Raw genomic sequence first — 25,917 nt, forward strand, 5'->3', positions numbered from 1 at the left:
TGTTGATCCAGGATTGGAGATGGCCCAGCATGGTAAAGAGTGGAAAAAAGGTATCAGGAAGGCAGACCCCACATGAGTGGAAAGATACCAGGAATAAAGAAAAAAAATACCTGTATTCAGCTTTACTTATTCATGCAAATAGGAAACTAAACAAAATACCAACCCTCTTCCTCCTCATCTCTCCGCAACAAGGTGGTGAAGCCTCCCATGAGCTGTGTGTAGAGGCCACTAAGGTCCCCGAAGTTGTTCACGTAGAACGCGTGATTTTCCGGGGGGCTACTGGCCACCCTGTTGAGCTCAGCGAGGCGGGCCCGGTTGGCCCCAATGGCGAACACTGTTCCGCCAGCCCCCTTGATTGCCTCGGCCCCCATAGAGGCATTGTCCTGCGAGGCACTACCCGTGAGCAGCACGGCAATCTGCGGGAAGCCCTGGCGGACGCGGCTGCCAGCCTGCTCTACAAAGTGGTTCTCCTGCAAGAAGCGCATCCCCGAGCCCGTGTTTGCACGAGGCCCTCCGCGGAAAACGGCGCTGCGCATGCCAGCCGCGACTTCTTCCTTGGTGTCATGCGCGTTCAGGAAAAAAGTTGTGGATGGCTGTCTTCCGTACTGGGCCATGCCGATGCGCACCTTGTCTTTTCCAACATTCAAGCCCTCGGTAAGCATGATGACCAGCTTGCGCAGTTCCTCGAAATTAGTGCTACCAACATTGTCCGTGTCATCCAAAAGGAACACGATGTCGGCGTATCTCTCTGCTGGGGCGAAGAAAGGAAATTGTAAAATCGGCAATATTTTCACCTCCGTCACCATTAACGAACAATCTAACAATGTTTGATGTGAGTGGCTTACAAAGCACGAGAAGCAGCTGCTGACAATGCAATCATTGAGGCATGACGCCTGTCAGCAGAAGTGTAGCATACCTCCTTCGATGACTTCAATATTGATCTGAATTAAACCTAGGAAGCTCTGCAGGATCCGTGCAAGAGATGAGAGAAATCCACGGAAGTTCCGCTGGTAGAAGACGAAGTTGGCGGAAGGGTCACTTCCAATCAGGTTCAGCTCATTAAGGTTGGCTTTGTTGGCTCCCAGTGCAAATACAGTCACTCCTGAGTCTTTGAGTGCCTTTGCACGGCGCTCCACCTGCATGGCACCCACGAGCACACACATCCTATCAGCCCCCATGCCACAGTCATCCCAATTGAAAACAGGGAAGGTTAGGGTGGGGCCCTTGAATTTACTTTGCCACACCATTACTGGAGGAAGGGTCTCCACTGGACGAAGCTCTATAGAACCACTGTAGAGGTTATTTCGGCCTAATCTTCCAGGCTGACAAGACGTCTTTGAAGATGTGGGAGTACCCAAGTCTTACCCACACACAACTTGCCAAGAGACGGTCTGTGGGTGTACACATTTATAATTATATATACACATTTATAACTGTGGGTGTACATATTTATAATGTTGGGTGAAGAGTGGCGTCGGGGGATTTAATGAACGTGCCCATTGTTTCAATCACCGCGCTGGGAAATCGAACCACATATGCTGTTGTTGTGTATTGGTAAGCACACTTGACTATCACTATTAACAAGTGAAAGATTAACAAGTTAAGTATTTCGCTTAAGATGAATGTGATAAAAATTATTTGCCTTTTAGTAATATTGGTTATCAATGCCACTTTCAACCTCCTACTCGCCTCTCTACTCCTCCATGCACGCGTACTGACCCACCTCATCTTGAGATGCACTCCCAGTTAGAAGAACGGCAATCTGAGCAAAACCCTCGGCTTTACGACTGCCAGCTTGCTCTGTGAAAAGCCTCTCCTCTGCAAAACGTATCCCAGCTCCAGTGTTAGCAATGCCCCCCCTAAACCTGAACTGCCGGATGTTCTTGAGGACGTCCTCCTTGCTGCTGTGAGTGTTGAGCAGAAATTCTGCATGTCCATTATCGTTGTACTGCACCACTCCGATCCGATTTTGGTCTGGAGCTACGTCTAGGATGCTGGCAATTCTATAGACAACCTTGCGCATGTCCTCAAAGCCTGCTTTTCCAACGTTGTCCGATCCATCCATGATGAAAACAATGTCAGCAAATTTGGGCTTTCCTGGAAAATAAACCAAATATGGTTATATTATACAGCTTATTAGTTTTAAAAAGTGTATGTTTTATATGAGGAAATAAATGGTGGTAAAATTATTTCAATAGAATGAACACTCACTGATTTCTGTCACAATCTCCTCGACGGTGACACACACGGTCTGCAAGATTTGGTCCGATATACCAGCCAGAGCGCTGAAGTCGTCCACATTGTAGACGAATTTGCTGGCGGGGCTGCTGGCCATTTGTCCCAGCTCACTGATGTCTGCATCCTTTATGCCGATGGCATAGACAGAGGCGCCCATGTTCCTCATCCTCTCTGCAGGCCCAGCCACGTCATCCTGAGACTTTCCATCCGTGATGATAATGACCACCTGGGGCACATTCTGGGCCCTCCTGCTCCCGGCAGCCTCTGTCAGATGATTCTGCATGAGGAACTCGATGCCCAGGCCCGTCTTGGTGTTTCCCCCCTTGTATGGCAGGGTCTTGAGGTAATTCAGGAGGCTTGCCTTGTCAGCGTAGGTGTTCATCAAAAATTCTGTGCGGGCATCACCGCTGTACTGGGCCATACCAACTCGGACTTTGTCTGGGGCAACGTCCAGTCCCTCCACCAGTGTGTAGAGGAATGATCTCATCTGCTGGAAGTTGATGTTTCCAATGCTCCAGGAGCCATCGATTAGGAACACGATGTCAGCCACACTTGCCTTGCTGCAAGCTGAAAAAATAGATACAATTAAGCAGCGCTTAGATTTAATTTAATATGTACATAAATGCATTACATAGTGCCATGCTCATTAGTTTTCATAAAATCATAGTTGACTAGTGCTCCAACAAATGTTGTCCAGACCACTGTTTGTGTAATTCAACCATAAACTATTTTTTATTTAACACAAACTAACAAAGCAACACCACTGTCACTGTTAAAAAGAAAGTTATTACTAAAGTCAAGTTATGATGACATTATATCATTGCCAATTTTCTGACATGCCCAATTGCCTTGAAATCCCAATAATTATTTGAGACCCATGTGGCTTTACACGTGTGGAGCTTAAACGTAGAAGCCATGGTGGCGTGGGCCCTTCTCTCACCTCCCCCGTCTTCCTCTGCCGTGGCACTTCCGAGCAACGTGGCGAGGCTTAGACTCATCCTGCTCTGAAGGCCGCCGAGCCCACCGTAGTTGCTGACATAGAAGACGTGCTCCTCAGTCGGTTCGCTACCGACCTGCTCGAGCTCAGTGGCGTCGGCCTGGTCCACTCCCACTGCGTAGACGCGCACACCGCTCTGACGCAGCTCCTTCCCACTCTGCTCCACCTCGTCCTCCGACAAGCTGCCCGTGAGCAGTATGGCTACCTGTGGGTACCCGAGATCCTTCCGACTGCCAGCTTCTGCTGTGAATTGGCTCTCCAAGAGTTGCTGCAGGCCATTTCCTGTGTAGGCGTCACCCCCTTTGAACTGAATTTTCTTGATGGCTTTGATGACCTGCTTTTTGGTGCTGTGGCTCTTTAGCAGGAAACCGTCCTCACTATCATCGCTGTACTGGGCGATTCCAATACGAATTTTGTCCTCTCCTACGTCTAGTGAATCGACAAATTTGGATATGAAGTTTCTGAATTCTGCAAAGTTTTTCCCACCGACCTTGTCCGACCCGTCCACGAGGAATACGATGTCTGCGTACTTTGTCTGTGTGTCGATCACTGCAATAGGGAGGAAATGGGCAAGCATGGCAATGACCAAAGAGAAGGAGATAACCAGTCCATGAACTCATACTATTTTCAACATAGCATTGCACAAAATTATACGTTTTTATCATATATACATCAAAACATGAAGTTATATGTGTATATATAAGGTAACTTTGAGGGGAAAAATCCATAAGAGACACACTGAATGAAACTGAATAGATGCTGCCATCTGTACTCTTTATTTATCTTGGTAACGCGGTAGAAAACAACTCACCAAGTTGTGTGGTAATCTCCTCGACGGTGACGCACACAGTCTGCAAGATCTGCTCCGATATACCGGCCAGAGCGCTGAAGTCGTCCACGTTGTAGACGAATTTGCTGGCGGGGCTGCTGGCCATTTGTCCCAGCTCGCTGATGTCTGCATCCTTGATGCCGATGGCATAGACAGAGGCGCCCATGTTCCTCATCCTCTCTGCAGGCCCAGCTACGTCATCCTGAGACTTTCCATCCGTGATGATGATGACCACCTGGGGCACATTCTGGGCGCTCCTGCTCCCGGCTACCTCTGTCAGATGATTTTGCATGAGGAACTCAATGCCCAGGCCCGTCTTGGTGTTTCCCCCCTTGTATGGCAGGGTCTTGAGGTAATTCAGGAGGCTTGCCTTGTCAGCGTAGGTGTTCATCAGAAATTCTGTGCGGGCATCACCACTGTACTGGGCCATACCAACTCGGACTTTGTCTGGGGCAACGTCCAGTCCCTCCACCAGTGTGTAGAGGAATGATCTCATCTGCTGGAAGTTGATGTTTCCAATGCTCCAGGAGCCATCGATCAGAAACACGATGTCAGCCACACTAGCCTTGCTGCAATCTGTAAACAAACAGTAGCGTAACAATTGTGTGTAAAATTATTGTTAAATCACTACAATTATATGCATGTACAACCACAATAAAACTACTGAAGTGCGAATTGGTAAATTAAAGTTATTTATAATGCTACTTCTTGTACAGTTTGTAAATTAGTTTATTGTTATTAGTTTACGGTGAAAACTATACATGGCAAACAAAACCCATGCAATGCTGGTTGAGATAAAATAGTCGTAGGCACTGGTTTTTTAAATGGTTATGTCATCTTTTTACCCGTTTTTTGAGCTGCAGTGGGCCAGGAGCCGACCAGTGCTGTGAGCAACACACACAGCAGTAGTCTTGGATGGACTCCCATTTTGTACTACGGGAGTGGAAAAACAATATTCACAGTTAATGCATTCCTCAGACAGCACCAGCAATGGGAAGGTACAATGTTTCTTAATGAATCTCATATTTAATATGTCAGACCATGGATGTAGATGCATTTTTAGAAATACAGTACGTTAAACAGCTTCATTATCATTATGCCGGAGAGCCTTTAAAAAGGGAATTTTGAATTACCCTACCATTCCAATACAGGACCCTCCTGAAAAAGTCTTAAGACTCAGTGAGGCTGTGTTAGATAGATATATTAAAGAGACCATTATTATGTGGCACAATGGTTTCTGCACTGTGAATCCAGCGAGGTGCGAGGAATCGCAGACAAGCAGGAAGGCAGCCACAGGATATTCAGTGCTAACAATTGCCCAAACTCTGCGGTCCTCTATATAAACATTTTATTGGCCAATTAATGAGTGTTTACAAGTGGGAGGAAACCGAAGCACCCGGAGAAAACACAACATGTGCCAGGTGGAAACACTGTATCCCATACAGACGAAAAAGGTGGAGTCCACATTCTTGATGTACAGTATCGAATTCTCCTGGCAAGCCAGAGTATGGGACCTCGACGCTCACGGGAAGGGAGTTTCACAACAAGAGTGAAATCGACCAACCCTCGCTAACTCCACAGTGCTGGATTACAGGCATGTGCCACCATCTCTGAGCCATTCCAACCGGTGTTCTGGTCGTCAGACGGATTATCATTGGATTTATTCAGAATTCCTCAAGATAACTTTATAACTATAAAGTGCAACACTGAAATTGCGTTCTCATTCAACTGTTGGCAGAAGGGACTCAAATGGAGCTCTAGAGAGCACCTCGAGAGTACATTTTGGTCTACACTTCCACACTCACCAGACATCTTGGAAGAGGTTATAACTAGATACCTTCCAAAAAGTGAAAGCAGAATCATATCATTCGTGTGTAGCAATATACAAATGTATAAGGGGATAACATTTTAAAGTGATTAATGATTGTTTCATAGCGTTGTTCGTTTTGCCTTTTTTTAAATAAGTGTTCCCTTGTGGCCGATGGAATGCTGCTGTAGCAGACAGGAGCCTCTTTCTCATCTGCTCTCTAAACTTTTCCAGACAGAGGCTGTGGTACATTCTTTCCGGAGTCATATTTTCCATTACATTTCTAGGTCAGCGGTTTTCAAATTAACGTAAACTCCATGCGACAAAAGTAAATGTGTACAGAGACTCCACATTGTCGTGAAATACACCGCATGATAGCGCACACCTGCAATCCTACACTTTGGACGCAAGAGTTGGTAGAGCATGTACATGTGTGAAATTCCCAAATGCACTGGGATACAAAGTGGCCAGGAGATGGCAGTACAGCAAGTGGGTCTATGAATTTGTCTGCACTATTTTTAAGAGTTGTCCCCTTATATATTTGGGTCTCCTCTAGCTTCTGGATTTCTGCTTTGTGCAAATCACCCATTACAGAATGTAAATTAGTCAAACAAGCAATTTGCGGACCTTCCTGAAGAGGTCTTGAGACTCAGTGAGCCTTTTCTAAGTGTCAATATTATGCCCCGTTGAGTGTGTTGCTGCGTAGGTTTCATATGCTGCTGTACACCTTACATCGATTAAAACGTGGAGCTGAACTGGCACCGACTGAAATGTGAAATGAAGGCATCCATGCACTCCTAAGGACTGCATTTACAACATTTCTCAAAGCGGCCGTCAGTGTCTGCTAGTGTTGACCGCCAACGTCTCTTGCTACCAGCTGGATTTCAATAAAGTCCCTAAACAAAAAACACATGGCAGGCTTGCACTGGGCACATGGGCCAGGCAACTTGCAGAGCACATAACTCGATTGGTTTATCTCTGCGTTTCTGAGTCCCCACCACAGACTTTAGAAAGCTCCGCATGCCCAGTAGCCACCTGCTTCGTCTGAATTAATGTCAAAATGCTGCTACTGCATTACTAACTTGTTACGCAAAATTTTACACTTTTGAGGATCCGAGTCATGTTGTGGTATATGCTGCTCCAACATGCAGTGCAACGATCATTTCTCATTTTAATTTATTAAAATGTTATTTTCCTCGAACTTATGGAACAAAGGAATCTCATACAAAACAAAGCTGCGTACACCACATAAACACTCATGATGTATCGTTGCACCTCAGTATCTAAAACAGCACACGCTTCGGGCCACGTACAATAGGGTTGGCGTGCAAAGCTTACAGGGAGCTAGAGCGCCCACTTCGATCTGCACGCACCGCGGTAACGATCATGATTTGATTTTGATATAGCGCCCTATGCCCCGGGACGTCTAAGTGTGCTCTACCTCACTTCTCACTCTTAACATTTGAGAGGGCACCGCTAGTACCAGCTGTCCCTGTGAGCACAAGGTAATTCAGGACCTGGCCTGAAAACGGGCATTAGTCTGGCAATATAGGGGTGGGGGCGATCATTTCTACATGTAAAATCTGACTTGAGTATTTAATGTGGAATGCGGAATTGATTAGCACTGCCCAACTATGTCGTACAGACACTTTGACTGCGTTTGGGATTAAGGTTAGGTTATACTAACTCAAGATGTTGGTGCGTGCCATCGGGGATGTCTGCAGAGGGTGGCGGCAAAGCCAATTAATGCCTGATGCCCGAGCAGCGAACGTAGCGCGTCTCAGCAGCGCGTTCACTCGCTCCATCGTGGCGTTGAGTGAAGGAGCACAATGGCCATGCGAGCCGGTTCAGAGAGGCGTTCTGCGCGTGATGCTAAGAGCACGGGGCTGCAGGCACCGTCATGGAACACGCGGGTCGAAGCGGGGACGCGACAGGGCCGCTGTGGCACTATTTGGATCCCCAGATGGCATGCATCAATCACCCCCTACTGTGCACACAATGCTCAGGTTTATAGCCAGGCAGTTCATGAAGAGATATCTTCAATTGCTTTACAAATATCGAAAAACGTTAACGGTCATTGTAAAGCTCCAAAATTAAGGTCATTGTAAAGTTTGCCGAACCTGTAGAACATGTGCAACGTCTTGGCCAACATTTATATAAAATACGCATTCACATTCATTTAACCTTTCTTCCCGCATCGAACAATAAAGTCATTGAAATGCAAAAAAATGTGTTCGCCTTTTGTCAGCTCGTGCTCATCAAGTCTTAACGAAGAAGAATTTGCAAATTCACCATCAATCAACAACCGCCTCGCACAAACGCCGCATCAAGGGGCATTGTTTATTTTAAAAATAAATTCCAAATGTTTAGTCAAACCCACGTCATTCCGCGTGTGCGATACCCGCCGGATATATCAATGATGCTCAACGAGCATGGAATACTGACTGCTAAACATGAACAGCAACAATGAGGAGTCAAAGCATAAACTCACTTGAATATGTGCTCGCGTTGAGTCGACGCGGCTGCCGAAGACTGTGACAAGCGGGGGGGAAAGTGCTACTCCGCCGCGCCACACCACATGCACCGTCTCCGCACTGAACCCCCAGCCCACCTAGGCTCTCGGCACGTTTTGAAGGTGAAATGCCGATCGGCTGAGCAACGCTCCGCCCCGCTGTCACTCAGTGCGGACCGACCTATTGCCGAGGACGACGAGAGAGGAGGGATCGTGCCGGGAACGACGCCAGAAGATAGAGCGCAGACGCCCCTCCACCACCTCCTCCTCCCCCCGCCAACCCCGCCCCCCGTCTCGGTCAGCCTCAGCGCAAGATCCCAGACCTGAGGACCCGAAGACCTGACGACCGGCATCTCAAGGTGAGCAGCTCCGTGCGCGCGGCCAGCCTTGCTTCACCATCACACCACACGCGTCCAGCATCATCATCATCACCACCGCCACCACCAGCACCCTAGGCACTTGCTTGCACCCTCTTGCTAATTGAACACTTGCATCCCCTGGGCGCGTTGCGCGTTAACGCATCGGAGAGTCACGGTGCGTTCTTGGACGCGGTGGTCATTTTCGCCGTTGCTCTGTTCGTATTTATCGTTTGACAACTCGATTTATATCTGTGTTAATAATACATCATTGTGAGTACGGTAGCAGTATTATTTCGGTGCATTGTAAGCTTTTGTGCGTTTACGCGCTTGATGATCGCACGCAGCAAGTTTATGCTCACCAACTTTACTCCACGACATTCATGCGCCGCGCCTTCATCGCCTGCTCTGAGATTTTGAGTCCCCTCCGTGGAGGGGTTGTTAGTCCCCTCCGTGGAGGGGTTGTTAGTCCCCTCCGTGGAGGGGTTGTTAGTCCCCTCCGTGGAGGGGTTGTTAGTCCCCTCCGTGGAGGGGTTGTTAGTCCCCTCCGTGGAGGGGTTGTTAGTCCCCTCCGTGGAGGGGTTGGGAGTCCCCTCCGTGGAGCGAAGCTCGTGTGAGCCACTCTCAGCCTTGTCTTGCTTAGCAAACAAGTCCCTGCCGCGGAGCTACAGGATTGAGAAGTGTATGACGATACTCTCTGGTTCTTTCGGTAAAGTCACGTAGGTAGAAATAAAATGAAACAAATCACGTTTCGATCGCAACACAAGCAATCCTCATCAGGTGGGACACCCACAGCAAGAAAATACCTCTGCATTTGACTTTACCGAAAGAACCAAAGAATATTGATTCCTGCAGTCACGAAAGCTTCAAATCAAGTGTATGACTGTGTCTTTTTGTCTTTGTCGTGCCGGCCTTCATTCGGTGCTCGCTAACAGCACTTGCCCCAACACACTGGTCAGGCTATACGGGGGGTCTTTGTCTTTGTGGTGTTGGCCACCCACCCCCTTCGTATGTCGTGCCGGCCTTCAGTGGTGCTCGCTAACAGCACTTGCCCCAACAGTCTGTTAAGGTTATACGTGGGATATCTGACATCCCGAGTTCGATTCGAGCTCATGACCAACACAAATGACAGCAATTATTTGAACCGCTCATGACTCTTCAATCTTAAACGAGCACAGTACCTGGTGCGATGCGTAAATATCAGCACTGGGGAGACAAAGGCGGTCGCGCGTGGGTATTTGCCACACCACGCCCTCTCGTGTTGCGTTAGGGTCCATAAACAGAGGTCAGGCTCGCCATGGCAGTCGTTGACAAACTCGGCAGCGTGTTCGCTCCACAGCCATCACCGGGTTACCCTACGCCCCCCCCCCCTTTGCGCAGGTCTAGTCAGTAGCCTTTGGAGGCGTTGGCTTTTGTTCACATCAATAATGTCCACATCACTGCTGGACACCCGCCGGTAACAGTTCGGTCTTGTTCCGTACAGGTTTTCATATTTGAACCCACTCTGTAGCGGCAGATCATGGTCTGCGTGTGCCACCACCACCAATCGCATCTTTGTAAGAGCGCTATGTACTGCTGATGGTTGCCAGCTGTTGGGTGATGTTGACTCTCGGAAATCTCAAATGGCCGGTGCTTGGGATGCTGGGGTGGCGGTGGGGGTTTGTTCTCTAAACACAGCAGCTTCACCTCCCCCTACATCGTGACGCGTGAGCAGCCCACTGCTGTGTGTGTGTGCAGCTTACCACTGTGTGTGTGTAGCTTACCACTGTGTGTGTGTGCAACTTACCACTGTGTGTGTGCAGCTTACCACTGTGTGTGTGTGCAGCATACTGCTGTGTGTGCACGTACGTGCAGCTTACCACTGTGCGTGTGGCTCACTGCTGTGCTCGTGTGCAGATCAACAGCTGTAGGAGCCTCTGCTGCTGATCATGGAGGGGCCAGGACGCGTCTCATCTCTGCCCCGTGCCCTACTCCTCATCTGCCTCCCCCTTCTCGCCTTCTTCCTCCACGACACCGTGGCCCAGACTCGCCCTCGCAGCATTATGCACGTAGAAGGTAAAATACGCTCAACTCACAAAGACATGAATTCCTCCAAAGCGTTACAGTATTCACAATGGTCGTCGTCATTGCATGTATTTACTGAACATATGTGAAAAAGAGCTTTATAGGTCATCGGATTCCGCAGCATAAATACATATCCTGATTCTGTATTGCCTCGATCCAGTTTTGTTATAGATAATTATACGTTGTATATACTGTGTACGTCACGTTGATGACAATAATACATGGTCCACGTATTGAGGTTTCACACGCGCAAATACAATTGATGTGGACTTCAACTTAACAGTAGGATGTCTCGGACTCCAGTCCTCCAATTTAAGAAACGATTGGTGAACAAATGCACGCAATGTTTGCTGTCATTACCTAGACTGAATTGAGGGCACTGGTAAATGTGGATGGAGGATGGACAATGGGCAGTTGTTAATTTTGAGGTTGAGACTCTCTTGCTGTGACACCCACGTCCAATGTGTGTGCCACCAAATGCCTGCAGAATGCCCGGTCGATATCTACTTTGTGCTGGACACGTCCGAGAGTGTGGCGCTGCGAATTAAGCCGTACGAAGCCGTGGTGGACAAGATCAAGGACTTTACCAACATGTTCATTGACAAACTCAACACCAGGTGCATATGCCAGTGTCACATAATATGGTCACGACTCATCATCACATCGTGAAGTCTTATGGAACGGTCTAAAACGCATACTGTAAACCCTCTGGGAAAGTGACTTTTAAGATCTGAGACAATTACTATGGCTCGTGCCCCAAGCATTCATCCTCCAATGAGACAGCTCCTCCTTTTGCAGGCTTTGGGAAAATGCAGATTGGATAGTGAATAATGACACCGTTCAGTTTGCCACTTGATCACACTGCATTGCTGCATTTATTGGGACTCAGGGTCCTGGCGCATAGAGGGCGCTATTTCTTTGTGTATAACGTATAAATGAGGGCACTGGCGTTTTGTGTAAAAAGTGTATGGCTGGCTAATGTGGTTATGCCATGTGCACAAGCTTGTCAGTTGGGTTTTGTCCACATATTGACCCGTCCCTACTGGACATCTGTGGAGAAAAGCTTCATAGCTTATCGGTTTTTTCCTGGATAAATATAGATTCTGATTTTGACACCGCCTTCCTGGTTCCATGTCACAGGTACTTTCCGTGCGATCGGAACTTGACTTGGAATGCTGGAGCGCTACACTACAGTGACGAGGTGAAGTTGGTCAGTTCAATGGTGGAATTGCCATTCAAGAGAGCCGAACTGAAGAAGAACGTGAGTGCCATCCAGTACATTGGCCGTGGCACCCACACCGACTGTGCCATCAAGGAAGCCATCGAGGTGCTGCGGTTGAGGTGCGCTGCAGTTCTTCTCACACTCACGCATCAAAGTGTTCCACATCTAAACTTTAAACTAAACTGATTTTTATTTTACCAGGTAAGGCCCACTGAGCTATATAGTTCTTTTTCAGAAGCCACCTGGCCACAAATGATAGCTCGACGAAGTGGCTCATCACGTGGAAATTTATCGCAGCCAAATACTCTAAGCGCATTTTTCTAAATATAGAGGAAAAAAACGGAGGAACCCGAGTAAAATCCACTTGACTTGAGGGGGGGGGACATCCAAACTCCAAATATATAGGTGTCAGGGTCAAGTTTGAACCCACGACCTCCTTGCATGCCAGGCAAGATAGTTAATATTTCGCCACCGTGGAGTGATTTTTGTGTATGGCCCTTATCCGGTGGTAGTGTATGACTTAGCCAATGTCTACATTCCTATAGCAGGCCAGATATTTCCTAGAACAACCACTAATGACTTTTCCCACAAAGTGGGACCCCCAAAGTGGTACATGGGAGGAAACCAGAGTGCCGAGAGCAAAGCAAAACATTCGATCGAGCAATCAACATCACGCACAGTCAGGGCTGAAAATCTCAGTAAATATGTTCTGGTAGACGGGATGGAGTGGGCGTGATGAGTAGCCACACCCAAAGCGAAAGGCATTATGGATGTGGTGGTGTGCCCGGTATGGAAATATCACTGGCCCTGATAGACCTGGTTGAAATAAAGCAATGTATGCACAGTCAAGAGCTTGCTTGCTGTACATCCTTTCACAATTAATGCCACAATGTAGTCCTGAGATGAGTGTCTCACACACAAGATGGTGGCTTTCGTGCACCACTACACTCAGCATGTGATCAATTATAATGACGACTCTGCAGTCACAGAACAAACTTGACAATTTAAAAGAAGTTTCACATCCTACAGTAGGATTGAAGCACAGCCTGAAAATAGACTACTATACTATTTTTTTTCATAAAGTTGGCATTTCAAACTAAGCGAAATATAGATATGCACTTCTGATAAAAATTTATTCAGCATGATTCTTGTTGAAGCTCAACAGGTGAATGTGTCAGTGGAACAGGGTTACGTGTGCTGTGAATCCTGGTGTCTTAAAATATCTTCAACATTGTGTAATGTAATTGAGTTTCATTTACATAGCCTTGCTTTCCATAATTTCCAATGCTGTTTGAACCGTTAAAATATCTTACAATAATGCTGTGGTGTAATGGTCAGCATACTGGACTTGGAAAACCAGAGGTCGTCTGTTCAATCTCCTGGCGCAGCAGTTGAAACAATCGACAAGTTTCTTAAATCGCCCCTGTCTCTGTCCAGCGAGAAGTATAAATGGGTACACCACATTTAGTTGACCGGCAGGCCGTATGTAATGTGGTAAGTGTGGGGTACTGACATCTCTTCCAAGACATCTGGCCGGTGTAAAAGAGTCTGCCAAATACCCTCTAGAGGGACTCTCTTTAGAACTCCCTCTTGCAGAGAGTCTTCCGCCAGCTCTAGCGTGGGCAGTTACCATCTTGCAAGGTCACACATTCAGTTTTACTTTTGAAAAAATTGCGCACACAAGCTTCAGTTCTTCGAAAGCACATTGGCGAAGTGGAATACGGTGTGTGCCCCCAAATCGCAGGCGGAGCAACAAGTACATCGTCGTTGTGACAGACGGGCACCCACTAGACGGATACAATGAGCCCTGTGGCGGCCTCACCCACGTGGTGGATAATGCCAAGGGGCTCGACATCAAGTTTTTCGCCGTGGCCGTGACCCCCAAGCACGTGGTGAGTGCAAGGGCAGCTCCTGGGCCATCTGCATTTCCCGTGCTGTTTGGTCGGGAAATTCAGTAAGTTTAGGGGGCTTGGCCAAACAGATGAGAAGATGTAAAGGCAAAGGAAATAGAGTGTACGGTTATCTACTTATTTGCATCTTTATATGTGCGTAGACTGAATTCAGTTCACCGATGATGATATCGGCTGAAATGTGCTCAATCTCATCAGATCTCAGAAACTAAGCAGGATTTGGCCTGGATAGTGCTTGGATGAGTCGCTAACAATGCACAAGCTGGTTGTCATAGGGAGCTACAGCGCTATGTTATGGGAAGCACTGCAGGAAAATCCATTGGAAAACTGTACTTGTATGCTCCCATATGCTTCCCACCTTCACCAATCCATGCTGCTCAGCATGGTTAAATATGGTCAAATAACCCCCACGATTTGCGCAGTGTGCAAAGGCCCTTAATGTAAGTTTGAAACTCTTTCTCACTGTGTCAGTTACACCAGGAAAAGTGTATGGCTGGCTAATGTGGTTATGCTATCAGTGGTTATCACAGCATATATCTCACAACATCGATGTTTCATGGCACCTGTGACTCATAATGTGAATTTATTATCACAACACAGACATATTTTCGATGGTGTTTATTTTGCGACATATGTAAATACGCTCTGTCTCTGACAAACGGCAACATATCCACGTGGAAGCCAGACATCAAATTGTGACTTGGCTTCGATATTAAGTGACGTTGTTTATGTGTGATGTGTGTTCTCTTTAGGAAACTCGCCTAGCTTTGATTGCTTCAGGTCCAGACTACAGGAAAAACTATTCAGCCACTGACAACGACATAGCAAACAACGAAGTCATCACAGACATCTTGGAAACTATCGTAAGTGCGCCTGGATGTCCTCATGGCAGGCCTGCTGAATGCTGATGGGCGATGACCTTGTTTTATTATACACCATTAGCATTTTGAGAGACTTTGAACATGAAATATACATGGTGTTTTAGTTTATTTAGAACCAACTTATGATTGTTTTTCACTCAAATATATTTTTTTCAATTGAATGTATTTTAACTGGCCCTGGATATACAATATGTAGTCACACAGGAGATTGAATGTCACTTGTAATACATGGCCGTGTCGAGTACGTGTGTGTGCGAATTGGTGAAATTAAACACTACTTCCCCATTTTCTTTTTGCAGTACAAACAAGTTAAAGACCACGTAAGTATTTTTCGAAAATTGAAAACTACTGATGAACAAACCAATATAGCACGCATGAAGCGTTAACAATAATAATTTCTAATAATAGTGTTTTGAATATTAGTCTTGGACATTGTTACTGTGCTTGTAACACGGTGCAATGTAATGTGGCTGGTGGGGTGTCACTGGCTTGCTGCACAACCAGTGTGTGGTCACATCAGAGACCATCACTGGCATCCCATAGTCATGGGACTTGGGAGAGCTCTGTCCAGTAGAGATGTCCATTCACGTGACACGAGGCTGTGTGGGATTCTGTTTACAAACATTTGTTACAGCAGTTGGGATGATTAGACTCAACATCTAAACAATTATAGGAAAGAAAAGATATCACCAAGAAGATGATTCTCCAACTTTCGTAATTTCACCTCCGGACGTTTCAACAGCCAATCCTGAGACCTTTATATCTTGCCAGCACATTTTAATTCCTTCTGGTCTGTTTGTATCAATTGCTCACACTGCTGGCATCACGAATCCCAAGTAGTTTGTTGGCAAAACTAACTTGTGTTTTTTTTCTTCTCTTTAAGTGTTGCACCTTCGAATGTGATGTAAGTACCTGAGGTTTTGAAATACTTAAAAAAAGCATCCATAAACACAAACACAAGTTCACTAAAAGTCTTCAAGGTGTGCAATACAAAGGCAAGTGAGCATTGCTCTTCTCGTTCATTGACAGGCACCCCGTGGAATCTCTGGAACCGCAGGTGACAAAGGTGACCCTGTAAGTACTACAACACTCACAAGTCACGTGTATTGCACCATCTGCACTAGTATCAGTGCATTATAGGCACAGTTGATACAGCATTGGTAGCGCGCATGATGGCTAACAGGCAGATGCTTTCACTGTTCCTCTCCAGGGCTCAGGCGGGAAGAGAGGACCGCCTGGTCGAGCAGGCTCCGATGGCCTCCCGGTAGAGTTGACATCAGCACCCATGGCACATTCCTACAGTCGCCACTCTTGTTTCTCGCTGTTACTCACGATGTTGACAGTATACACATCGATAATGTAGATGGAAATGAGTTGTTACTAACGGATATGTTTCACAGGGTTCGGCTGGTGACATCGGGCCTCCAGGCCATCCGGGTGAGAAGGTACGATGACATTAATTGACCCTTTTTCATGTCGTTCATTTTGATTTGCACAAAAAAATAAGTGTGTTATTGTGTAAGCGCGTTAATTTTACTTCAAGGCATCATGCATACCGTTGAATCTTTGTTTTGTTTTTTATAGGGTGACCGTGGGCTTATTGGAGATAAGGTAACAATCCAGTCACACAAATGAGCCCTGTTAAATAAAGATGCTTTGCATAATACAGTACTTGTATATACCAATGTAAACTAATTGTATAATTGCTTCATTAACAGAATATTTTGTAGTATTTAAGCACGATATAAGTATAATAATGCTATAAAATACATGCAAAAATATACTTATATTTTGCAAAGTTTAATTTGGTCATTTAATTGCTGTGCTGTGAAAGTAAAAATTGAATTTGCATTTCGCAAAATCATTTGATGTGGAGTTGTAATAGTTAAAAGCCCGTACGTACACAGATACAAATCAAAGAAGCTAAATATTCAAAGTAATGAAAAATTCCTCTGGGTCAAGAAACTACATTTTGTAAATGTCAGGGAAATCATGAGTACGGTCATTGTGCTGATAGACCATGGTGGTATACCCAAAACGCGAAGCAGTAAGTGTACATGTTAATTGTACCATACAGTTTTAAAAGTTATTTCCCATCTTAAAGATGTTACATTTCTCTGGGTGACTCATACAGCTCCGTTATGGATCTATGTGTTCAATTGTGTATCTTTTTACTAACTTGAGACATACAGGCGAGTCCATCCACTAGTAAGGCAAACGACTAAAACTAATGACACCTGCTTAGAACACGTGAAATTGAGCGGGTTTTTGATTAACGTGCTATCTTGTGCTTTTTTGATGTCTGCCATCATCTCCCGTTTACCAGGGTGGAAGAGGAGGACAAGGCCATAAGGTTTGACACACGCACCTCAGATCTTTCTTAATGGTGTAATATTTTTGAAATGTCACACTTCATAGTTACTATAATTTGTTTACTACCCTTATATTTCACCATACTTTCATCCACCGACTGTATTCTGACCTGTTCTTATTTTTGCTACCCAGGGAGACAAGGGTTTGTCTGGGATAGACGGAAAGGACGGACTGAAGGTAATATACATTTACAATGCAGAACCATGGTCATCTCTTGTCCACTGCATCCTGCACCATTACAGCCTGTGACTAGCTCGTTTAACCCAGACCTGTCTTCGCTGTTTCTTGCAGGGTGATCATGGATACCACGGGATTCCGGGCTGTGTTGGAGACCCAGGCAGTGATGTATGTGTCTTAATTCAAACACAATCACAGCAGATGTACTATAGACAAACGTGTTCGGTATGAACGTCAAAAGGTTGTTGGAAGTAGCTATTGTTGATGCTAATAGGACAAGACCATAACACAAGGCTTGTGTTCACAGTAAGCCTGTGCCATTACAGGGAGAACATGGAGAACCGGGTCCCAAGGGAGATGCTGGATTGTTTGGCAAGAAAGGCCAAAAGGTAACATTTAAGTACATTTACACATTTGTGATCATTAATCCTTAATACCTGGGTCTATCCCAGGACCTGCTGACGAACGTTCGCCACGTTGTGTGGTCTTCCAATTGCACCTACCTGGCACAAGCTCCATAATTACATCGCCGAAAGTTTATGATGATTGAATACATTTTTAGTGTGTGTGCGTAAAACATATAAACAGGTCCAAAATGGCAGACATGCAGGTTTGTCGTGTTCAGGTGTTTCTTATCTTATCTTGGATTTTTTTAATAGCTGGATTCATGTGCTGTGATAGCGCCTATTGGGGGCACATATTCTTGTGCTTTCTTCCCAGTGCTTTACTTGACTGAGATGAATCTCGTGGTATTTCCCTGTGCAGGGTAACAATGGTGACGAAGGTACTCCAGGCCCTCCCGGTATAATGGGTACTGCAGGCCCTAAGGTATGGCAGAGAGGAGATACACTGCAGCCTTGAACATTGTAACATGATTCGTTATTAGCACAGCAAAAACGTGTGTGTTACACAATGCAAAAATGTGCCTCCTCAAGAATTATCGCTCATATTATATCGGTAATAATATCAAGTTATTGCTGGATCATATACATTTGCTAAATATACAACTGTGTAAACCCATCCATCATTACTTAAATATGTTTTTTTTACTGCCGTGTATGCAAAATACTGTATTAACTTTTACATTATCTTTTTTAGGGCGATCGTGGTCGCAATGGGCTAAACGGAGTAAAAGGAGAGAGGGGTGATGAAGTATGTATAACCTCTTGTGCACATGAGTGTTGCAGATGTTTCTAATTTATGTATTATAATCTATGTCACAATTGAATATTCAATAACATTTATCCTGGTGATTGTGTGATTTGTCTTTGTAGGGAGACTTTGGAGGTCCAGGAATACCTGGATTAATAGTAAGAATATTTTATTAAAATATATGCGAAGTGAGAGGGGTGTGTTGTTTCTTGACGATGCCATTGTCTTCTTTGCTGTCTCTGTAAGGGCATTCTTACATTGGAATATTCTTGTGCATGTCTGCTAGGGCTCCAAAGGCGACCCAGGAATGATTGGGCCTCCGGGCAATCGTGGAAGCAAAGGTGACAAGGTGAATTCTCAACGTACTCACATACTCGTTATCAGAGTTAATCTCACCAGACATCAGCTGGTGTTTCTCACAATTAATGGAGGCCCAAGGACAAACGTGGAGGATGGAAATTTGACAATGTAAACTCCAATACAATATTGCATATAAATGTTACACAAACCTATTTAGAAATGCGGTAAACATTTCAGAGGTGCTGTTATTTAAATGTTAACATGCCTTTTTACAATAGCCTACTATGTGTATGCCATACACACGTGACATATATATTTTTTCAATGAAAAGATGTGTTTACCAAAATTGCTTGCGAATATGTAAACTTACCCTTTCCCCTCGATGTTGCAGATTACTTCCCCTGATTATATATTATTATTTTTTTGCAGGGAGTAAATGGCGCGATTGGTCCAGATGGACATGAGGGTTTTTCAGGCGACGTTGGCAAACAGGTACCATTAGACTCAGGCACCACATGGATATCCCAGAGAAATGTTTGAAGGGGTCACCAACCTAAAGAGGTGATGCAACATTACATGCTGAGAAATGCTCGAGAGGCTTCATGGTTTCATTTGGCTTCAATGGGTTTATGCTGGTATTGCTTCATTCGTATACTTGGATGAGTCAATATGAGGCCTCTAATGGTGGACAGCAAGGCAGCACTAGGCCATTTCTGTACCCCGATGCTGCAAGTATAACATATTTCAGATGTATTGGTTGAATAATAGAGAAGCAAGCCAATCACAGTGCCAGAATCTTCAGACCACATTGCTTACACTGGATTGACATGGAGGAACCCAAAGAATAAGGGATATCTTGCCTCTTTAATTGCATGCATTACAATATCCTTTCGTAATTTATACTGATTAATTGATATTAATTCCAAAATGTAAATGTATGGGTACATTAGAGTGAATTTTTACATATTGTGCATTTGCTTGTGGTCTTGTGGACCTAACACCTCTTCCCTCTCGTCTCCTGCGCAGGGTGCCAAAGGTAGGGCAGGTGCCAAAGGTCATAAAGGCGAACCGGGCATCCCCGGGGAAGAGGTGTGCCCTCTATATTGCTAAAATAATACTGTGTGTGTAAACTTAAACACGTGTCATGTGCTGCTCAGATTTCTTATGAGTTTACAGAGTAAAAGGCGACCATACTTACTATTTTGCTGATGGAATACAGGCATGGATTCACGAATGTATTGAAATATTAATTGCAAAATTTAAAAGGTGTTTCTGAGCAACATATTCTGAAGTATTTGTTTTATCTGAATGTTTTGCTGCTGGTACTAGTAGCAACAAACTTCAGAAAAAAATATATCCAGCATACAACATAACTGCCCTTGCTATATAGTAAGTGGAAAACTATGCCGTACAGTATAATGTACATATGAGCCAGCTGGCGGGCCTCACAAAAGCGAAAATGGAAAACTGCTAAACTACTGCACTGGTAAATGGCTCCGTGAAATGTTGGGTTTTGCAGCAACTCTTGAGGCAGTAAATCAGATGCTATGATAGGACATTGTAATGTGAGTGTATGTGTGTGTAAAGAATGTATGGGTTAATTGTTTCCTTCCATAGCCCAAGCTAACATATCCATACTGGTTGTCGGTCGTTTTAGGGTTCTGATGGACCAAAAGGAGTACCAGGGCCCATTGGAGAGCAGGGCCCTGTAGGAATGAGGGTAAGGTGGCAATTTACAACACTACCACTCATCCTCCATTGGCCATAATTCATTGCATGTATGTTCGAGCATTGTGTCATTGCACTCACCAATTCAACCCTCATCACTGATAATGCCAGTATTTTTAAGCATAAGTCTCTGGACAACATCTGACCTTAATTTCTGCACGACATAAAAGTTTGAATTAACAATACACCTCCCAAAAATGCACTTCGAGGATTAACAGGTTCAACCCGGACTGCACTATAATCGTCATGCTTGGACATGTGGACATGTTTTGACTACATATATATTTAAATTACTGCTGACAACATTGATTGATGTGTATGCAATATTTTAATGATGTGGCATGTTGCTGGAATGTAATAGTGTATATCAAATTATGCTGCTGATGTTCAAACTGTGGGTGTTGCACTCCTAGGGTGAAGATGGCACTCCTGCAGAGGGCATTAAGGGACAGCAAGGGTTCCCTGTGAGTTACTCCCTTCCCTTTGTTCAGCAGTTACTGCATTTTTGAGGCAGTATTATTATTTATTATGTGCATTCACCTTTGGAATGTTAGTTTATATATTGCAAATGTTGTGCGAATGCTGTGTTTAAGATAAAATAACTGTGCTCTATTAATTGAGTTGACCTTGGTTTGGGTGTGCTATGTGTCTTGTGAAGTGCAACATTTTTTCTTTATTTTATTTCTGTTTTCTTGTACAGTGTTGTGAGATGTAGTTTTGCATGACCGACTTGATATGAAATGTATTATTTAATTTTCATGAAGGCAATAAAAGGGAGAAACTATGCATTATCAGCTTCGGTGATCTCCATGCTGTTCATTTCTATCCCCAGGGAACTTCAGGGCAGAGAGGGCCTTCGGGTGACAGAGTGAGAATTCCAGCAGCCACAAGCACTGCCTATGAAATCTCATGTTTTAACATTTATCTTTGTACACATATTTGGGGAATGAAATAATTGTTATCAAAATACTTATTAGTATATATTTTTCCAATCTGTGCACAAAGACATCGAGATATGCATACTGTATAACGGAATTTTTTTAGTTTTTGTTGTTTATTACATTTTCAGAGGAGTAAATCGAGCAGTTCATGAGCACTGCGTGCTGTGATTGCCCTGTGGAAGAGATAGTATATATAATATTCGGAAAGAGCAACTCCATAAATGTCGTTTTCCCCCTGTACAGGGTCCTAAAGGGTTCCCTGGATTAAAGGGAGACAGAGGAGAATTTGGAGATGCTGGTGAAGATGTGAGTTTGGTGCAAACCCCAATATACTCTTTTATATTATTTAATCGTCGTAATAACGCTCTAAACATGTAACTGCTAAACAGTGTGCATGATAGTGACTTTAGTTGCAATACGTGTTTACCAAAGTTTTTATTGCCTAAATGAACAAATGTGAAATCTTTCCTTGCAGCAAAACATAAATGGCAAGGCAGGCCCTAAAGGACCAAAGGGATATCCCGGGCCGCCTGGTGACATAGTGAGATGCCACCTATTGTTACCATTTCTCTTCGTGTTTACATTCACATTGTGTTTATAAAAGTAGAATACAATAGCATCGTTCGAACATTGACCATTGCCTCATGCACTGACAAAAATGATTGAATTTATCTTCCCAGGGTCCACCAGGCAGTCCAGGAAAACCTGCAATCGATGTGCGTAATTTCCAGTAATCCCTACCACGTGCACGTTATAATTGCATAGTACAGTTATGTGATGCATAATCATAGAGTAGCTTCGAATATCCCTTGAAAGAATACCATTTTTTGTCGTTGCAGGAATGCGAGATGCTGGATATAATTCGCCGCATGTGTTGTAAGTATAGTCCGATGATTATGAGAACATTGTCATAATTAACTGTGAAGAAAAAGAACACTTCATATGTTCCTGCACTCTGCATGTTAAGGAAAACTGCTCATCCGTTTGAAATAAACACTTGCAAACACAAATATGTATGAGAATTGTTCTGAGAAAATTATTGTAAACCACAAGAGCTCAGACATCAATTAAATGCTTCCTTGTGATTGCACACTTGGCTACATAATGAGCATGTGGGTATGGTTGAAAAACTCAAAAGGAATTTCTATTGAGAACTCAAGCAAAACATAATGTTTTGTATGAATTGACATGTTTGTGTCTTGGATGATATAACCCTCATTTAAATTGTATACAGAAGAAAACTTGTGGTGTAAAGGGTACATCACTTGTGATACAATTTTCCATAAATGGACAAAATATGTTAACTTCACAAAAACAAAGTCTAGACAAACAACTCTTGGCCTTTATATGCTGAAAATAAGAGCCACATGGTAGCTTAAAATACATCTGAATTGTGCAAGGAAGTGACTAATTATACATTCTCTTTTTTGTCTCTCCTGTATTCCCCTCCAGCCTGCTGTGGTAAGCAATATGCTTTTTTTATATTCCTTGAATCGATTTATTTATGGATTACATAACACATCTTCTTGGTTCCAAGAAGATGAATCCCTGCAGTCACGAAAGCTTTAAATTGATACATAACACATCTTTATTGCAACATCTAGTTTAGTGGATAGAATGTTTCATATTCTCGATACTGTCATTGAAAATTATGCACATTCGAGCTCAATGGGCTTTATTTCAATGTATCATTGTGATGTGTGTGTGTGCCCAATGTCAGAGTGCAAGTGTGGGCCTGTGGAATTGATCTTTGTGCTGGACAGCTCCGAGAGTATTGGAACGGAGAGCTTCACCATATCTAAGGAGTTCATCATCCAAGTTCTCAACCGAGTGGTCGACAATGACAATATAAAGGTACGTCTTCTAAGGAGGCAAATCCACAGACATGAACCAAAACATTTATTACGTTGAACTTCGTTTGCACTGTACGTAGCCAACCGTGCTAATCGGAGGTGCGGGCAAGGATAACAATCTGAAAAAAAGAAACATGTTCTTAAGAAATAAGTTTTCAAACATGTTTAGTCGTCAACTTTAAATAAACCAGTTACAAGGCCACTGAGTCCAATCGTCTATCTTGCTAGGATGACTTGAATCAGAATATAATAATACAGTCAAAAGAGCAGTAAATATACAGTGCACATATCAGCATTGTGAAACAGCAGTCAAGACAACATCACAAAACACAATGACACATTCAACTAACAGGAGAGTAACAGTAGAGTAAAATGTCACGCATAGTAGATCGTGACCAATACTATGATGCATAATTGATAGTTGGGTCAGATTGCGTTTGTAAAATGTGTGGCATACACCCTACTCCACCCGACATAGCTATTTGGAAAGTTGTCGCGTGATGAACAACGTGCCGTCGCATGATGAACAACGTGCCAATTTTGTACTGCTTCAGCACATTGAACAGTTGCAGGTAATAAATTGGCACGTATGTTCACGCTACAACTTTTATTCATTGGATGTGTGGAATGGAGGATTATATGACACACTTTTAAAATGTTTATTGAGATCTATATTTCTCAGGTAAGACTATGCATGTATTAAATTAAATTACTGTAATGTGCAATGACACTTATTTATAACCTTCCCACTGGCTGTAATTGAGAGTAAACAGACTTAGTTTACAGTACCCAGCTAAAACAAAAAGTCAAACATGGTGCACATGTGAACTTGTTTTACACGATATTGTAAATTTTTGGTATTATGCGATGATATCCTGCATTTCAAGAGTTTATATTTAAACCTGATGGAATGTCACAATCTGTAGTCACCCCTTTTTAGAAAAAGCACCTGTGCACTCTCCTGAACAACGTCTTGATCCTCAGGAATCCAACATAATGGTGGTGCAGTACAGTCACGAAAAAACCGAGGAAATGATCAACTTCAAAGATTCCTCCATCAAGTCCCTAATGGATTTTAAACGGTAACAAATATTTGTCTTTAATGTTTAACTTATTTATAATTCATTATCAGTCGGCCCTTTTTAAAGGTATTTGTTGTTTGCTACCTCTCGCTGGCTGCGGACTCTCGTAGACACTTGCCTCTCTCAAACCTCACTCGAATGCCACATTTACCAATCGTCTTATGTCACCTTGTACTCACTTCTGCACCAAAGGCACCCATTACGATTTTGAAATGCATTTTTATCCTCATTTTAGTTGTTGGGTCATTTCTTCATACATTTGGTCGACTTCTTCATCACCTTGGCTCATCATGCTGTTGATAAATGGCAAATAACGCTCCTGTCGTTTTTATTTGCAGGGCTATCAAGAATCTCAACTGGATCGCTGGAGGGACGTACACAGGACACGCACTCGATTTCACGAAGAAACTTCTGGAGAAGACGCAGAACCCCAACCGCGTGGCCATTGTGTTGACGGATGGGCGCAACGATGATAAAAGGGATGTCAAGTCCCTCAAGTCACTCTGCAATCTGCCTGGCATACGTGTAAGTTCGCATATGTGTAAGTTCACATATGTGTAAGTTCACGGGACCAAATGTTCACATATGCGAACTTACAAGTTCACATACGTGTAAGTTCACATGTCCAAATGTTCACAAACGTCTAAGTTCATATATGTCCAAATGTTCACAAACGTGTAAGTTCAAATGTCCAAATGATGGCTAACATTCATTTCACCGTAATTACACAATGGGACTGATTACATTGTGAGTTTTTTTTAATGCTGCTTGGAGTCTAAATCTTTTGTAGTCATTTTGTTATTACTTTAGTATAAATACATGTAAATTTTGATTCATATGTTGTTTTTTTCTGACTTTATGTGAACGAAAAGAATTCACCCATTTTCTCATTGAAAATAGGTAAATTTAAAAATATCACTGTCCTGGTCACCAAAGCAAAGTTTGTGGAGAATAATAGGCATTTTATATACTTTTAGGCATAAGCAATTACGAAATAGCACTTACTACCCAAGAATAAAAATTGTGTTGCATAGTGTTGCCATTTTACGTATCATGGAAACCTTCTGTATAAGCATACGTAAACTTTCGAATACCAAACAATACCACGTGAAAATGTGTGCTCATCAGGTTCATTATCCTGTGCTGAAATTCCTTGACTACAGCACTGACGTTGCATAAGTGTTGACATAGTCTCACAGTGTTCTTCGGATTTTGATATTTACATTTCAGGTTAGAGGTGTGGGAGTGGGAGATGCCTTTAAACGGGGGCCAAGGGCAGAAGGCATCACAGATATTGAGTGCAATGCCAAAGCGACTTCCGACTCCGTCTTGGCCGTTGCCTCCTACGCTGAGCTTCTGGACGATTCCTTCCTGGAGAACGTCACCAATGTCATCTGCAAAGGTCTTCACAGCCAATGGTTGCCTTGTCTCATACACTTTACGTTTCTTAGACATCTTCATGTTATGCGTGTATAGTTTAACAAATTATTAAGTG

At 43.9% G+C, this 25,917-nt stretch overlaps 2 protein-coding genes across 2 annotated transcripts in view; one reads left to right on the top strand and one right to left on the bottom strand.

The window, feature by feature from the left end:
- Positions 1-8,513, bottom strand: part of LOC144932423 (collagen alpha-3(VI) chain-like) — a 55,762-nt gene extending 47,249 nt beyond the window's left edge. Inside the window, 8 exon segments of the mRNA XM_078856462.1 lie at positions 164-748; positions 917-1,136; positions 1,724-2,097; positions 2,212-2,805; positions 3,179-3,784; positions 4,047-4,640; positions 4,910-4,997; positions 8,363-8,513. Coding sequence (XP_078712588.1) covers positions 164-748; positions 917-1,136; positions 1,724-2,097; positions 2,212-2,805; positions 3,179-3,784; positions 4,047-4,640; positions 4,910-4,991 — 3,055 coding nt within the window. The 5' untranslated portion in view covers positions 4,992-4,997; positions 8,363-8,513.
- Positions 1-25,917, top strand: part of LOC144936513 (collagen alpha-1(VI) chain-like) — a 62,264-nt gene that overhangs the window by 34,016 nt on the left and 2,331 nt on the right. The window contains exons 3-35 of the mRNA XM_078863659.1: positions 8,554-8,742; positions 10,636-10,794; positions 11,291-11,420; positions 11,944-12,144; positions 13,770-13,917; positions 14,688-14,798; positions 15,116-15,136; positions 15,700-15,720; positions 15,846-15,890; positions 16,027-16,080; positions 16,217-16,261; positions 16,401-16,427; positions 17,143-17,169; positions 17,322-17,366; positions 17,481-17,534; positions 17,693-17,755; positions 18,132-18,194; positions 18,465-18,518; positions 18,641-18,676; positions 18,805-18,867; positions 19,248-19,310; positions 19,845-19,907; positions 20,476-20,538; positions 20,960-21,010; positions 21,379-21,414; positions 21,731-21,793; positions 21,963-22,028; positions 22,168-22,203; positions 22,327-22,394; positions 23,152-23,341; positions 24,325-24,422; positions 24,761-24,947; positions 25,653-25,824. Of these exons, the coding sequence (XP_078719785.1) occupies positions 10,668-10,794; positions 11,291-11,420; positions 11,944-12,144; positions 13,770-13,917; positions 14,688-14,798; positions 15,116-15,136; positions 15,700-15,720; positions 15,846-15,890; positions 16,027-16,080; positions 16,217-16,261; positions 16,401-16,427; positions 17,143-17,169; positions 17,322-17,366; positions 17,481-17,534; positions 17,693-17,755; positions 18,132-18,194; positions 18,465-18,518; positions 18,641-18,676; positions 18,805-18,867; positions 19,248-19,310; positions 19,845-19,907; positions 20,476-20,538; positions 20,960-21,010; positions 21,379-21,414; positions 21,731-21,793; positions 21,963-22,028; positions 22,168-22,203; positions 22,327-22,394; positions 23,152-23,341; positions 24,325-24,422; positions 24,761-24,947; positions 25,653-25,824 (2,491 nt within the window). The 5' untranslated portion in view covers positions 8,554-8,742; positions 10,636-10,667. The remainder of the gene's footprint in view (positions 1-8,553; positions 8,743-10,635; positions 10,795-11,290; positions 11,421-11,943; positions 12,145-13,769; positions 13,918-14,687; positions 14,799-15,115; positions 15,137-15,699; positions 15,721-15,845; positions 15,891-16,026; positions 16,081-16,216; positions 16,262-16,400; positions 16,428-17,142; positions 17,170-17,321; positions 17,367-17,480; positions 17,535-17,692; positions 17,756-18,131; positions 18,195-18,464; positions 18,519-18,640; positions 18,677-18,804; positions 18,868-19,247; positions 19,311-19,844; positions 19,908-20,475; positions 20,539-20,959; positions 21,011-21,378; positions 21,415-21,730; positions 21,794-21,962; positions 22,029-22,167; positions 22,204-22,326; positions 22,395-23,151; positions 23,342-24,324; positions 24,423-24,760; positions 24,948-25,652; positions 25,825-25,917) is intronic.

The sequence above is a fragment of the Lampetra fluviatilis genome, chromosome 1, assembly GCF_964198595.1.
Source record: "Lampetra fluviatilis chromosome 1, kcLamFluv1.1, whole genome shotgun sequence".
Classification (NCBI taxonomy): domain Eukaryota; kingdom Metazoa; phylum Chordata; class Hyperoartia; order Petromyzontiformes; family Petromyzontidae; genus Lampetra; species Lampetra fluviatilis.